Source organism: Neofelis nebulosa, chromosome 3 (assembly GCF_028018385.1).
Source record: "Neofelis nebulosa isolate mNeoNeb1 chromosome 3, mNeoNeb1.pri, whole genome shotgun sequence".
NCBI classification, from domain to species: Eukaryota; Metazoa; Chordata; class Mammalia; order Carnivora; family Felidae; genus Neofelis; species Neofelis nebulosa.
In genome coordinates, this window is record NC_080784.1 from 82397275 (window position 1) to 82413656 (window position 16382).

The following is a 16382-nucleotide window of genomic DNA, read 5'->3' on the forward strand; positions in this document are numbered from 1 at the left end:
GAGAGAGGAGGAAGGCCAATACAACGTCCACACAATTGTCTGGTACTCATTCGACCTCAGTGCCCAGATACATGTGTTGTTCCTAGAGACCGCATAAACTGCTCAGAGAATAAAGCGGGGTTGTGGAAATCTCATTAATAAACTGTGAAAACCCTCTCAGCGGGAGTCACATAATGCAGAGGGGGCCGCCTTGTGCCAAGCAACGTGAATGCTTGGTGCTCTGCTCCTGGACAACATCACACTCCCACACAGCTTGGATCTGAGAGAAAGGCTTCCCAGGAGCCCCTCCCCAGCGGGGGTGAGGAGAAATTCTCCCCCAATCACGGTGAAGCAACTGGAACCTGAGTAAGTTTACAAACTCCAGGCTTTGCTTTAATGGAAACCACTGCCAGACAGACATATGTACGTGACTGGCTCCTCCCCTGCTGTGTTTCATAAAAATTAGAGAAGGACACTGATGCCAATGCTCCTGAAAGAAGGCAAGAAAGCCTAACAAGTCTAACTGCACAGGAGGTGCAAGGTGACTGCAGACAGACCTGGCTTAACTGGGGTGCTTTTTGCTAACTGGAGTTTGGGTCTCCCCCGCAACCCCATTCAGATTCCCACTGCTGTCGCGGATCCCCAGCTCTACTTTCTATCCAGGTGACAGAATCAGAGGCTGAACTTCTGACCTCACAAACCCTGCTCAGCCTCAGACTGAAACCGGAGGCCTCTGTCGAACATTTCCACTCACGCATTTTGTGTGGCAAATCGAAGGCGATGGGCTAAAGAAGGACGTCTCTAAAATGTTTTAATTACCGCCGCATGTATCCTTTCATCAGACAAGTAAGTAAAGCAATCAGAGCATATGACACCGCTGCAGCCTTGGGTTGAAATCACGTACAGGGAAACAGCTTTTCTTTCTTTTTTTATTCTTTTGCTTTCTGCACACTGACACAGAGGTAAAAGGAAACGACTGAAACTTAAATAGGAAGGAACACGTCGCAATTACATTATCACAATTCTGTACATTTCTCTTCCTCGCAGGTCAGTGAAAAATCACCAACTATTATGAAATGGGACAAGTGGAAGTCACAAAGGAACCCCCCAAAAATCTCATAAAAAAATATACCCCAGTTTGAAAAGTATTGTACTCCTGGCGTCTTCACATCCTTCTCTTCTGTGTACTTATATACAATACTGAAAAGAAAAAATAAATATGTTGAAAAAAACCTGTGCTTAAGTCTCACAACAGCAAGTTCTAAAAGCAAATAGATGTTGGCCTAACATCTCTGCAAATTTAAAGGGAATTTTCATACGACACGATAACGTCTAGGACTGAAAAACTAATTTCATGAATCTAGACGCGCGTCTGATGTCTTACAGGCCTGTGTTCTAGTGCTGGCTGTACATGTGACTGCAAACTGAGACCAGGAGAACAAAACAGAAGGGATGTGAAAATCCCTGGAATCTAAGAATGTTTTATAATTACAGATTTATTATGCTGGTAGGAAAGCAAATCAGTAAAGCCACCAGGGGAGACTTCAGATTAACAATAAAAAACATTTCCATCCATCTCTCCAATAAAAACTCTAAACTTGCTGTTTACTATTCTTTAATTACAACGCGATAAACAAGGGCTGAGGAGTTTTTGTGGGGTTTTTTTGTTTTGTTTTGCTTCTGTTCTTGTTTTTAAAATACTAAAAGTTTTATTCTGAGTTCCCTTTTAAAATATCAACCTTTGGTGTTACCCAAAGTTTTGCTCACCTAGTCCTCTTGTGAACACCCAAACCGGACCCTTCAGGGTATGTGGTAGTCCATGAGAACAAGACGAAATGTGAGAACTAGGGGACTCTGGTCAGGCTTTCACCAGAGGCATTCTTCCCACCCCCTACCCCCTGCCTACTGAGACTCCGACACGGCTCTTCAAAGTGACATTAAAAGGCATTTTGACCAAAGAACGTAGCACAAATTAAACAAGTTAGTCGGGATCCTCTTTAAGAGACAAAGATGTAAATCTCGGGGGGGGGGGGGGGGGGCTAAAGAGAACTACTGCTGATTACATCGTGGAAAAAGTTACATGACAGGAATCATCAGAATGACAGCAAAAACACGCCTGGGAAACTGGACAAGCGCTAGATGTGGTGTGCATGTGACAGGATCTAGCCTGTCACCACTCACAGGTGGCTACTGCTATCAACTGTCTGGAGATGGGGAGAGAGCATAACATTTCTAGTAAATGGAGGGAGTAAAATAAGAATAATATAAAAAAAAAAAGAGAGGAAAATTTCCATGTTGGGAAGACTAAAAAGCCAGCAAAAGATGTAAAAAAAAGAGAGGACGTGAGAAAATGTGGTACTGTAAGAACAGGAGACAGAACACCTACAGTAAGTCAGGATACTTAGTTCAGAGCAGAGATACAGCTGGAAAGGCGGATGAAGAAATTACCCAGAACCAAAGAATGCACGTCCATAAAAAACCTGAACTCCATTTGAGGGATGGGACCAAAGATTGGGGATGGGTCGAAGGGCAGTTACCACAGTTTTGATATCTCTCCCTTCCCCCTGAGAAACTCAAATACGACTCTAATGATAATTGTTTAAAACAAGGTACTTAAAAGTAACTGTAATAATCATAGCAATATACTAGCAGAGTAACTTTAGAACCCTATTTCCTATTTTGTCATTTTTTTTTTTTTTTGCCAAACTAAAGGATGCAAACGTCCACAACAGGCATTTGAATGTTTAAGACAGAAAAGGACACACAGGACAAGCTGACTGCCAAATGATGCAAACCAAAGACAGCGGGGAAACAGGGGCCATCGTTTTGGCTCCAACTGCTACTGTGAGAGGCGGTGTTGGGGGAATATAATCAACTGTATTCAAAAGTACCGGGTTCTGGGTCAGTATACTAATGCCCCTCGGTTCTTCATTAGTAAAGAGAGGGAAGGTGAGAATGCCTATTCTAAAACTCCAGGAGGCATCTTAAAAAAATGGTCACAATGAAGATCCGAGATATAAGAAGTTAAAAATTAACAAGGCAAAACTAAAACTAAACTTTTGAATTATGTAGAAAATCTGCTGGGGATCCTGATTATAAACAAAAAGGCTTATTTTGGATGTTACACAACTGTACAGTGAGAGAATATTACCATTGTTTCCACGGATAAATGCATCCCCGTACTTATTCTTCAGCTGTCCATTTACATATTCTTCCGTCTGCTCCAAGGCTATATTCATGTAGCCATCCAGGCAAGCCAGGACCCCTGGAGGCAGATTTAGTCAAAGAGAAGATACTTAAAGCAAGTCAGAGTTGAAAATTACAGGGTATACCTTAGAGCTGACAATCTCTTTATTTGTTAGCTCTTACATGCTTAATATAAAAATTCACACTGTAAATGAAACTCAGATCGGTTCATTTTGTGCCACTGTGAAGGAAGGCTAAGAAGCATACAGTGTGAAAGCAGTCATATACCCACTGCTAAGAGGGAAAACATCAAACTATCACTTGCTTCGTGATATGTGTGATAACAACAGCAAGTTCTAAAGCCTCCCCAAAAATAACAGAACAAGCATGTTCCAAATAAGACACCATCCTTTGAAAGCTAAAATCAGGAGTGGGCAATTATGCAGGAACAAATGACCACTGGCCAAGACTCCTTGCTTCCAGTGGCATTTCTTACTTCAGCCACTAAGTGAAATATGGGTCTGGCAGATTTATTGCATTCTTTCGCAACATCTACTGCAGCAGATGAATGTACTCCAGGGTTAAGAGGAAGTCTCCACAATCTGTTAAAATAATAGAAGAGGAGACAGCAGGTGCTCCTGAAAGCACATCTTAAAGCTGTGACTCACAGTGAAGAGCAGCTTGAGAAGAGAGGGCAACATATTGCATTATAACACATCCCTTTCTGTTTTGTCACAGTTAGAATATTTTCAAATCCAGACTAATATAGAAAAGTGGCCCAAGACGTTCTAAGGAGCTTTTAAGGAAAAGCTGTTTGAGTGAATCTTTTTAATTGTGTTAAAATGGCATAAATTGTGCAAAACTTGCCCTGAGATATATATAGATATATATCTCAGGGCAAGTTTTTCAGGGCAAGTTTTTTGTTTGTTTGTTTTGTTTTTTGTTTTTTCCAAAAGGTGAAAATATATAAGCCTCTAAGTCCGGGTCTCTAACTTAAAGTGGTATTTTCTAGAAAAAAAAATTAAGTGAAAACAAACAGTACAAACTTGATTCAATTAGTCAAGTCGATGGCTTCATTTGGTCTCCACTTCGTTAATATGCTCCTCACTCTGCCTCTGCCCCCATTTTCCTCTAAACAAAAAGTTTCTTTTCCCAATTGTGTGTGTCATGAGAACACAAGACGTTAACCTAACGGAATTCTGCTAGAAGCTGCACACTTTCAGAGAACCAGAATAGATTATGGACAATTACTAACAATTATTTCCTATCAAAAGAAAGTTTAGGATGTAACTTTGTAGTTTATTTCCTGCTGTATCATTCTACATCAAAACCATAATCCTAAACGGGCAAGAAACTTCTGAAACATGATATGCAAATCTATTTTAAACTTAACTGAAGACATTCCAAAATGAAATATTCACTAATAAAAATATCCCTTCTCCTGGCAAAGGTTGTTTTATGAAAAAGATTCCAGGAGGTTGTAATTGTAACCCCCTCCCTTCTCTAAGGGATAAACTACTATGAATAACAGAAGAAACAAAGTTTTCTTTAAACTTCAAGAGAAATTGTTACAGAGAGCTGGGTTTTTTAATTCAATCATTATGGTTACTAGCCATGTGAAAGGCGGTTCAGCTTCACTAGTAAACAAAGAAACAGAAACAAAACGAAACTATTACTTGTTGCCAATTAGAATGGAAAAGTTGAAAACAAGGCTAATACAAGGGTTGGTGAGAACACAGAGAAGAATAAACCCATCTGCCCCGACTAGAGGGCCACTTGGCAAGCTCATTAACACAGAAATCCTAGCCCAGAGGATTTCTTCTAAAGAAATACTTGGACAAGTGTTCAAAATACATGTCAAAGAAGCGGAGTTGTTTACTTAAAATAGCAAAAACTCGGTAAATACCTACATGTCCATTAACAGGAAACTAGTTAAAAACAAAAACAAAGTGGTGGCACATCCACACAAGGAACTCCTATGCAGCATTAAACATTCTGTAGTGTCAGAGAACTGAATGCATTTTTTTTAATGTAAAAAAAGAAAATAAGGGCGTATGTACAGATGATTCCATTTATATAAAATTCTGCTTATATGGACACAGGTCCCAATTGGTAAGCCTGATGATCTCAATGGAAAATTTGGAGCGACTGTTTTCTTCTATATACTTTTCTTCATTATTTGCTTTGAACTTGCTTAAAAAAAAAAAAAAAGAAAAAAGAAAAAAGGAAAAACACATATATTACCTTTACAAATTCAAAAAATTGAATATGTATTTTTTGAAATACATATTCAAAAAATATGAGGATAGAGAAAAAAAAGGCTAGGCTGGCTAATCTCCCCAATGAAGTGGATTCTGAGAAGATAGTGAACATACCGTCCCTACCCTAAATGACTGGCGAATATGTTCAAATCTCTAGAAGTCTGGTATCTCCTTTGGGCTCATCAAAAGTTTATGGGTGTAAAGCGGTACATAGAGACTTTCTATCTCAGTATTCAGTATAAATCCATTAGTTCTACTACAAAAATCAAACTAAACTGGAGGTATGTTGTTGATATCAAGAAACTAAAGCCGTACAAAAACAGTAGAGTGATTTCTTAACAAGGCTTTTAAGTTAAGCTTGAGTTGGGAGTCCTAGCTCCTCCCTTACTAGATGGGGATAAACAGGGATCTCAAAGGATTTACGTGAAGATAAATTGGAAATTGAAATGATTAGCACATAATGGACACACAGTAAGTTCTCAGTAATATTAAATTTGCATGTGTGGAAAGAGGAAAAAATTCAAGATTACTATCATCATTCAGAAAAGAGACAAAAGGCTTTACTCTGCTAATGAATTCATTATCTGCACCCGTGAAATATTCCAGGTAATTAAACATACTTAAATTTTGGAAGATTAGGAATTTAGTAACTTTTTTTTTTTTTTTTTAATTTTTTTTTTTCAACGTTTTTTATTTATTTTTTTGGGACAGAGAGAGACAGAGCATGAACGGGGGAGGGTCAGAGAGAGGGAGACACAGAATCGGAAACAGGCTCCAGGCTCCGAGCCATCAGCCCAGAGCCTGACGCGGGGCTCGAACTCACGGACCGCGAGATCGTGACCTGGCTGAAGTCGGACGCTTAACCGACTGCGCCACCCAGGCGCCCCAGGAATTTAGTAACTTTTAAAAATGGCATGTGAGGGGCGCCTGGGTGGCTCAGTCGGTTAAGGGTCCAACTTCGGCTCAGGTCATGACCTCACGATCCATGAATTCGAGCCCCGCGTCGGGCTCTGTGCAGACAGCTCAGAGCCTGGAGCCTGCTTCAGATTCTGTGTCTCCCTCTCTCTCTGACCCTCCCCTGTTCATGCTCTGTCTCTGTCTCAATAATAAATAAACATTTAAAAAAAAAATTAAAAAAAAATGGCATGTGTGATACCATTTTTCCCCCACAAAGTTAATTTCAGTAGTGTCACAGCCTCTTAAAAAGAGCATTCTCTAAAAGAAAAGAAAGGTGTATCTGGAATCCAAGCATATTGTAAGAGTGGGAAGTTCATGTTGTAAAATGATACTGTCTAAACAGCTGCTTGTCATTCGTGAATACTTTGGCAAAAATGAATGCTGCTGGGCTAAGGTGTTCTTCTGTACCTGGTTATTTATGCCCCAGGTGACTGAGAACCCTGGCTCTTACCAGGGAGCTTAGGCACACACAGTCTCAAAGCACAGACAGGAGACAGCAGTCACATAAATCACAATGGAAGTCAGAAGCACACACTCTGCTACCTGCACTGTCTCCAAAAGGAACTATCTCAGGGGTAGAAAAGAAATAGGCATAAAAACTACAGAGAACCCATACTTTTTTGGTCTCCTGGATATGTTTAAGACATTAATAAAAACCAGTTAAGTCACATTTACTTATTTAGTTGCACCAGTGAGGATGAAGCATGAAAACATTACCTCGATAATCCACTCCAGAATTCAATTTTACCACAACTGGTCGTCCAATGATTTGCTTTAAGAAGTCACTCGGGGTTTGTTTCCGTAGACTCATTGTAACAATCCTGATCAAAAATCTGAAAGGGGGTAATAAAAGTGAAGGCAAAAGTTAATTATTCAACAACAACAACAAAAAGCTTGGAAACCTTTAACGTATCTGTAGGAAGTCAAGTATCAAAGGACCACAGATGAAGACTCAACATCATTCACTACTGCTATCACAACAGGGCAGCTGACACGTTTCCAGTATGTACAGCGAAATACTAAACGAATGCATTATCTCACTCAGGTAACCCACAGCGACCCTATGACACAGCTTCACCACAGCCCCCTGTATGAATAGAGCCCCTATTCTTAATCGCTTGTCACTACTGTCTCACATACAGTCAGTATATGCATTACAGCCATGGCCACCTCCATCATTTGCTGAATGCCTTCTCTATGCTGAGCACTCTGCTAAGATCCTTATAAACACTATTGCATTTGATCTTTGTAGGAACCCTGGGAAGAATGTCTTAATACCTCCATTTTGCTAATGAAAATAACAGCTCAAAAAGTTGAAATAATTTGCCCCCCAAATGTGATGGAACCGACATTCAAGCTCAAATCAGTCATATTTTAAAGTCTATGTTATATGATGTAGACATATTTACAAATGACTGATGCCAAAACAGCGTTTCTCAAAATAATTATAATCATAATTGAGAGCTAGTATTTGAGTGTACTGTATGTCAGCACTTACTTAAGCGCTTTTATGTATTAACCCATTTAAACCTCACTACCTTATGGGGCAGGTATTGTTTTTAATCTTCGTTTTACAGATGAAGAAAAAGACACAGAGGTCCTGCTCTGGCACATGGCTAGTAAGTGGATGACCAGCCCATGCTCTTAATCATAACCTTATATAGCCTCCTGAAAGTTGCTAATGCAGCCAGAGATTTTGATTTCCTCTATTATAATATATATACTCTATGTAATTATCTTTTTTAAAATTTTTATTTTAATCACCTGGTGCTCATCACAAGAGTACTCCTTAATCCCCATCATTTATTTCACCCATCCCCCCACCCACCTCCCCTCTGGTAACCATCCATTTGTTCTCTACAGTTAAGAGTCTGTTTCTTGGTTTGTCTCCCTCTTCTTTTCCCTTTGTTTTGTTTCTTAAATTCTACATATGAGTGAAATCATATGGTATTTGTCTTTCTCCAACTGGCTTATTTCACTTTTGCATCATTAGTACTCCCTAGCTCCATCCATGTCATTACAAATGGCAAGATTTCATTCTTTTTATAGCTGAATGATATTCCACTGTATATATACACCACTTCTTCTTTACCCATTCATCAGCTGATGGACACTTGGGCTGCTTCCAAAATTTGGCTACTGTAAATAATGCTGCTATAAATAAAATCTGGGGTGCATGTATCCCTTTGAATTAATGTTTTCATATTCTTTGGTAAATACTTTCATAGGGTAGTTCAATTTTTAACTTTCTTTTTTTTTTTTTTTTTAATTTTTTTTTTTCAACTTTTTAAATTTATTTTTGGGACAGAGAGAGAGACAGAGCATGAACAGGGGAGGGGCAGAGAGAGAGGGAGACACAGAATCGGAAACAGGCTCCAGGCTCCGAGCCATCGGCCCAGAGCCTGACATGGGGTTCGAACTCACGGACCGCGAGATCGTGACCTGGCTGAAGTCGGACGCTTAACCGACTGCGCCACCCAGGCGCCCCTCAATTTTTAACTTTCGAGGAACCTCCATACTGTTCTCCAGAGTGGCTGTACCAGTTTGCATTCCCATCAAAAGCGCAATAGGGTTCCTTTTTCTCCACATCCTTTGCCAACACCTGTTGTTTCTTGCACTGTGGATTTTAGTCATTCTGATAGGTGTGACATGATTATCTCATTGTGGTTTTGATTTGCATTTCCTTGATGATCAGTGATGAGCACCTTTTCATGTGTCTGTTGGCCAGCTGTATGTCTTCTTGGGAGAAATGCCTGTTCATGTCTTCTGCCCATTTTTTAATTGGATTACTTGTTTTTTGGGTGTTGAGTTTTAGAAGTTTTTTTTATGTATATTTTGGATACTAAACCCTTTATCAGATATGTCTCTTGCAAGTATCTTCTCCCATTCCATACGCTGCCTTTTAGTAAGAAAAAGTCTTATTCAAGAATAGGACTCTGAAATACAGACAGAGTATTATATACCCAGATCAAACATACATAGTTGCCAAAGACTCCTTTCAAAACCCATCTTGTTATATAACAGTTATCTGGCTCAAAATATTCTGGTAAACCAATGTAACAAAACTGTGGTTACTTAAGCAAAAACTGATAGCAAAAGGAATTTGAAAATTAATTTTTCTGTTTCAGTCAAATGAAGCTATTCTTTAGTAGCCATATAGTATTGACACTTAAAAATCAGTATGGATACAATATTTGAAGGATTCTGCTCAAAAACTCAAATTGTTTTCAATCAACATTTTTGTAACACATTCTTCCAGAAACAGCCCAGCTTATTTCACTCCAAATCTGTTCACTCAATGACCTGAATTCAGGGTTAGGAACATTGTTTGCAGATCTTCTCAAAGTGAATCTGTGCTGGCTCAGCAGTTTGGGTAAGGTAGAATGCTAGGTTGTCGGCTTTTCATTTCTTCAACAAACACGTGTCTGTCTGCACATATTTTCAAAGAAATTCACAAACATCTCATTCACACAGGTTCTGACCTTAAAAAACTTAGAATCTAGAAGAATTTAAACTCTTGTTCAAAGAGTGTGAGTAAACAAAGGGAGTATAATTTCAGTAAAATAATTTTCTGTAACCATGAAAAGTCAACATCCTAAGTTAAACAAAAGAAAATGCAAATTTCACAAAGTATTCTTGAATTTGGAGCTGTTATTTGGACCATTCCCTACTCCATCTCCCCAAGACTTGAAAGACTTTAAAAATGTGATCAGCTAATTATTTTATTCAGGAAATTTTAATTTAACTTTTCCACTGGATTGCCAGTTTATTTTTGTAGCTACAGTCTCAACAGATAAGTGGAATTACAACCGCTATTCGGTACAATCACTATTCATTCAAGACTCAGACCACACAACAATTTTATGTTGTGTTGAACACAAGAAAAAATATTACAAAGTAAACCTTGTAACAGATTCAGTACTCTTGATGGGTTTAGTAAAAACAAACTAATCTTCCCATTCGTCTATAAACTGCCTCATTTATGTCCTGAACACATGCTGTTTTGTGGTTGAACAGGCCAGAGAGACTATTAACCCCAAAGGCCTGATAGAGACTCAACTCATGAGTCAGGCTCATTTCCTATTAGATGGGAAATCCCATTATGGCACTTTCTAGGTACAAGACTTGAGATGAAACTAGCTGTTTATCTTGTGTTAAAAAAAACACTACGATGCATTGTCACGTGAAAATCTAGTTGACAGGAATATTATTAACTACCTTGTCCAAAGTTAAGTTAATGACAGAAAAAAAAAGACCACAAACCTCGACAACTGCTGGTATTAATTATTTTTAAAATGTTACTCATCTTCTTTCTTCACCTTTTTAAAGAGCATAGATAATCTCCTTCTAAGCTCATCAAAGATCACACCTCTGCCATTAAGCCACATTTTTACTCCAATTAACATCAATCTCTTCCTGAAGGCATTCAACACTTCTAACTTTTGTACAGCGCCTAAGTGAGCGCCCAAGTGTCAGGCGCAGAGGCTGGGGGTGTGAGACTAATGAGACACACATAGCCTTGGGCCCTCAGACTTTGTGCTCCAGAGCTGGCACAAGGACAGGCCAATGGAGAACTTCTTTAAAAAGTTGTAATGTATTTGGACAGAATTGTGCAGGGAGCAGCACACAGAGAAGCTCGCTTAGCGCAGGCTTGGTGGGTCAAAGGATTCCTGGGGGAGACATCTGAACTGAGTGGGAAGGAAAAGGAGTCCACTGGCTGAAAGGACAGAAATCTTGGCAAAGGCAGCAGACTGTGTGTTTGGGTTTGAGGAGAAAATGCTACACAGGCAAGGAAGACAAAATGTAGCTGCAGAAGGGAGAAGGGCCACATTTCTGGCAGGCAGGGCAAGTCAGGCTAAAAGAGCTTGGGCTCCAGCCGCTAAGTCAGTTTCCTAAACATCAATCAATTGGCTCACTTCGGGATTCTGATTCGGCGGGTGCGGGAAAGAACCCTGGAACCGGTTTGCACATGCCCAGCAGACTCTTCTGAACTGGCAAGTATGGGGAATACTGTGTCAGTGGAGGGGAACACGAGGGGGTCCTAAGGAGAGATTCACATGAGCTCCACCTGCAACTTCCACAGCAGAGTGGAGGTGACCAGCTCACTTAGTTCTGGCAGGATGCGTTTCCCATTTGGTTGGGATTTGATATCATCTGTCACTACTCTCTTTTATATTCTCTACTTTTTTATATACAAGCCCTTTCTCCCTCAAAGGACTGTGAGCCACATGAAAGGAAAGACTAATACCAAGCTTTGCATTTATTCTCCAGGACATCTTAGTTCTGCAGAATCTCTTGGAAAAAAAAAAAAAACAACACATTTTAAAAGTTATTTGAAAAGAGGGTGGTTGCTTCAAACACATTTTATCCATCACTTTAGGAGGCCACGTCTTTTACATTCATCTTCATTAGGCTTCCTGGGTACTCCCTGTTACTTAATGACTGGCCCATAAATCCATTTTGTGTGAGTAAATTGGTCTCAACATCACAATTTTTCCCATCACTTGGCTCACGTAATTTTAAGTGTTCATCTTTTAAATTGGTTACAGCAGAAGGAACAGTTCTGACCATTTCTGAAGCGAGAGAAAAGCCTCTTGAACCATAAACACATAAGAAGAAAAAGGCCTCCTTTCTGCAGGGGTCACCTTGATAAAACTTCTCCCTTCAAAATTAAAGCCATAATCACCTCTATGGCTCTCTCCCTCCCCTGCCTCCTACTCAGGCTTGTTTTAAATGACCTATTTTCAGAAATGGCTATTAAGTCAAAGGCTGTATATTTTCTGCCAGAAGCTACTGAGATGAGAGGTCCAGTATAAGAACATCTGCAAACTGCCCTGCAGAGATTTTTTTTTTTTTTTTGGTAAAAGAATGGGGGGAAAAAAAACAAATTTTATTCATCCAACTATGTATGTTAGATTCACAAGCAATTCACACAGTAACCCTGCAAGGTGGTAAGCAGAGGTAAGGCTTTTGGTCCCAAAGCCTAAGCCCTTTCAAAGCTGCCCTTTTGAATATGTCTAGATTCTCCTGCTAAGCCTGGAGCATGGCCACAGACGTGCATGGAGATGTAAGTGGAGATCTGGGTGGAGAGTAGGAGCACTGGAGGGAAAATGCCTCAAGTGACAAATAGCCTGTGAAGAAATACAATGGTTAAAGGTTCAGAAGGAGATCTGATGTGATTTCAAGAGTTGCGTTATTGAGCAGATGATTTGCAGATTTGCAAACCATGCAAATCCTGGTTTCTTGGCAATGTTCACCAGTAAACTTTCACCTACTCATAGCACACTGACAGCTTCGGGTGAAAAAAATGTGAAAAGTAAAAAAAAAAAAAAAAAAAAAAATCACAATGAAACACAACATGACAACCCAAGTAAACACAAACAGCCCTGGACGGAGAGGGCATCAGACACGGAGAGCAGCTCCCTAAACATCTCCCTTTTGAGACAGGGGCATACCTGGCCCCCTTCTGAAGGCTTCATACCAATCCCTCCTCCCCACGCAGTAGGGGGCTGCTTTCCTCACCCTCTCATGTGAGCCAGGAACCGCAGCCCTCAGGGTACCACTTTCCACTTCTCAGGCCGTTCTGTAGTCTTCCTGTTGACCAGTCTCCCATGGTAGGTTCTAAGCTTCTCAGAGGCAGGGAAAATAGTATCTCTGGTTCGTAAGCTCACTAGCCAAGACTGTGGGGGGCATTTAATGTCAGTGCCAAGGAAAATCCCTGTCTCTTTCTCCCTGACCCACAAACTACGGTTATAGTAACTAGCATGGTGTCATCTCTGCACTTAAATAGCTACAGCACAGTAATAACTCTATTACTGACCATCAAATAAAAGAAGAATGAAGAAAACTGAAATGTTTCTGTGTTACATAAGAACCAACTGCATGGAGTCAACAGAGATGCTTGTTAAAATGCAGATTCCTGAAGCCTGCTGCTAATCAGACTCCCTGAGCAAGGGGCACTGTCACATTTTTATAAAGTTCCCCAAGTAATTCCTGTAAGCAAGTGGGGACATTGGGAAATGTCTGGAGACATTCTGGAGAAGGGTGGTGCTATTGATATCTAGTAGATGGAGGCCAGGGGCGTTGCTTCACATTCTACAAACCATAAGATAGCCCTCCACAACACAGGATTTTTTGGCCCAAAATGTCAACTGGTCTTAAAGCAACAAAGAATTTTAAAAAACCTTCAAGGTATAATAAATGAGAACAGCTCAATTCTAACCAGATAATAGAGTACAAAATACAACTTATTAGATCCTTTATTCTGACATAAAGAGAATCTGAAAACAACTGTCAAAAGTCTTGGGGGCACCTGGGTGGCTCAGGTCATGATCTCACAGTCTGTGAGTTCGAGCCGCACATCAGACTTGCTGCTGTCAGCACAGAACCTGCTTCGGATCCTCTGTCCCTCTCTCTCTTCTCTGCCCACACCCCTCCCCCCCCCCCACCACTTGTGTGCTCTCTAAGATGAATAAACATTAAAAAAAAATTAATAAGTAAATCTTGAAGGGGCTGCCATTATAAATAATGGATTTCTAATCCTGGTCATGAAAATGGTCAATTTCCCATTTTTCAGTATTACAGTTCCCTCAGATGATTAAGTCTTTGTTCTTTGGTACAATTCTCAAAGGATAGAATAATCCAAGTGATGTAAACCTTTTTTTAAAATTCTCATACCAAATATGCCACAGTCTAGTGAGAGACCACCCAATGCAGGATAAGGAGTACTCACTTGGGAGACTAATCCCAGCTCTGCTACTTAATTTAGCTGTATGCCTTGGCTAACTCCTCATTTCACCTCTCAAGGCCCCAGGCTCCTCATCTGCAAAATAAGGAAGTTATGCTAGATGATCACTTAAGAGATCATCTTGCTCTAACACTCAGTCCAGCCTATGCTGACTTCTGCTCCAATAATACATTTACACACACACACACACCAAATAACCCTCTTACACTCCTGCACAAAATTCAAGCAATTGGAATTGTGAGATACCACCACAAAAGAGAGAGAGAGAGAGGCTGATGTATTAGAACTGTATTATGAGCTACCACTCTTTTGGTGAAAACAGGCATTATCATACATGAATGATGTAAACTACTAAAACTTTTCTGAAAAACAATTTGGCAAAGGGTATGAAGATCTAAAAAGACCTTAGTAGAACACAGCATCTATCGTAATAATTTCACTTCTCGGAATCTAGTCCAAGTAAATAATCTGAAATACAGTTTTTTGTTTTCTTAAGTTTAACAAAGTATTACCTGGGATGCTAAAGTGAAGCAAAGGGGCGCCTGGGTGGTTCAGCCGGTTAAGCGCTCAACTTCGGCTCAGGTCATAATCCACAGTTCCCGGGTTTGAGCCCCACGTCAAGCTCTTTGCTGACAGCTCAGAGCCTGGAGCCTGCTTCGGATTCTGTCTCCCTCCCTCTCTCTGCCCCTCCCCGGCTCACACTCTGTCTCTTCCTCTCAAAAATAAATAAACATTAAAAAAAGTTTTTTTAAGTGAAGCAAAACTTCTCAAACACCCTAAACGCCTCACAGTCAGGCAATGGCTGCATTTATGGGCCCTACACAACGGCAGAATAGGCAGCCAATCAAAAGATAGAAAATTAGAAGTTTTTAGAAAGAACTTTTAAATGAAAGTGGACGACTGTATATACTGTTAACTGATAAAATAGGGAGTCTAAGCTCGAATAGAAAGTAGTACATACAAGAGTAAAATACACAAATAAATGGCAGGCGGAAAGGTTTCAGTGAATATTACTTCCTTTACCATATTCTTATGTGTTTTCAATTTTTCAATAATCCTGTATTACTAAAGCGTGGGTGGCACACTAAGTCACTACTACCAACCTTATCTGCATCAGCCTAATTCTAGACACTCTAAAAATACCTGCTATGAGCGAGCGCGCGCACACCTATACACAAAAGTCCTGGTGATAGGACTTAACACCATACAACTGTGGACATACGAAACCTGAGGACTGGGTAAGATGGACTGGGTAAGGTGGGCTTGTCCAGCTCTCAATTCCTGCGTGTCAGCGGAACCATCCCGACGTGGTCGGTGTAGCCCTGGGAACCGAGCGAAGCCTGCCAGTGTATTCCGGGCCCGCTTTCTCGCCCAATCCGCAGGCTAATGTCGGGGTTCCCTCGGGAACTTCTACACCAGGATTGGTCTCGGAAGCCAACTCGGTGGGGCCAGGCAGCTACCGTTCATCCCCGCGTGGTCTAGACGCCCCCCGGAGGGGTGCCGGGGGCGGGAGGGCGGGGGTCTCAGGGCCGGCGACCACAGATCTCCTGACTTCCTGGCCTTTCCAGGAGTGGAGGAGACCGTGAGCGCGGCATCGTGCGGGCACCCGCCATCCGCAGGCCCCGGAATCCACGCTCCGTCCTGGTCCAGATCCGGGTTGCTACTCTCCAAACCCGCCCGGGGCGAACGAACACTGGGGCCTCGAACCGCCCGCACAGCCGCCTGGCTCACCTGGTGGCCGGGATCCAAACCTCCTCTCCAGCAGCGCCACTAGCTTGCCTCCGCGGACCACCCGGGTGAAACCGAAAGTGAAACTGCCGCCGCAGGTGGCACTTTTCTGGGGAACAGAGTGCTGCCTTTCTTGGCTACGGCAGCCCGCGAGGACCGAAAAGGCCGGACTTCGCCGGAACGCGCAAATCTAAGAATCTTTTGCCTAAAGGCGAGTTTGGTGCTTTGGAGGTCAAAGTAGAAAGCGTTGGTGCTCTCTCTTCTAACAGAAAGCAAACACCCTTAAAAAGGGAAAACTGGAAGTGATCTTTCAGCCAGGATTTCTTTTAGGCAGAAATGCAAGAAATAGTTTGAAGTCATACTAAACTGAGTATTACTGCTAGCGTAATGACTACGCGTACCCAGAAAGGTCCTTAATTAAGTTAATGCAAATGAATAAATAAAACAGGCAGCCTCAAATCTTTAAATCCACTTTTGGGTTTTTAATTTTTTTTTAACGTTTATTTATTTTTGAGACAGAGAGA

At 41.0% G+C, this 16382-nt stretch overlaps 1 protein-coding gene across 2 annotated transcripts; it reads right to left on the reverse strand.

Annotated features, from left to right (window-relative positions):
* Nucleotides 1-891: 891 nt before the first annotated feature.
* Nucleotides 892-15993, reverse strand: LSM6 (LSM6 homolog, U6 small nuclear RNA and mRNA degradation associated). 2 transcript variants are annotated; one of them, XM_058721246.1, is made up of 5 exons: nt 15862-15993; nt 14116-14205; nt 7101-7216; nt 3131-3244; nt 892-1179 (listed from the first exon to the last, which is right to left on the reverse strand). In XM_058721246.1, the coding sequence occupies exons 3-5, from the start codon at nt 7192-7194 to the stop codon at nt 1145-1147; spliced, it is 243 nt and encodes an 80-aa protein (XP_058577229.1). In that variant the 5' UTR covers nt 7195-7216; nt 14116-14205; nt 15862-15993; the 3' UTR covers nt 892-1144. The 2 variants fall into 2 exon arrangements, with proteins under 2 accessions (XP_058577229.1, XP_058577230.1); XM_058721247.1 differs by lacking the exon at nt 14116-14205 and having other exon boundaries at nt 15862-15988.
* Between the last annotated feature and the right edge of the window lie 389 nt (nt 15994-16382).

What these genes read in the sequence shown, in the direction of transcription:
- LSM6 (XM_058721246.1), bottom strand. Translation starts at nt 7,194, where the DNA reads ATGAGTCTACGGAAACAAACCCCGAGTGACTTCTTAAAGCAAATCATT. An exon ending in TTCTGGAGTGGATTATCGAG is followed by an intron (nt 3,245 to 7,100) that starts GTAATGTTTTCA and finishes ATCTGCCTCCAG; the next exon opens with GGGTCCTGGCTTGCCTGGAT. An exon ending in ATTTATCCGTGGAAACAATG is followed by an intron (nt 1,180 to 3,130) that starts GTAATATTCTCT and finishes TTTTCTTTTCAG; the next exon opens with TATTGTATATAAGTACACAG.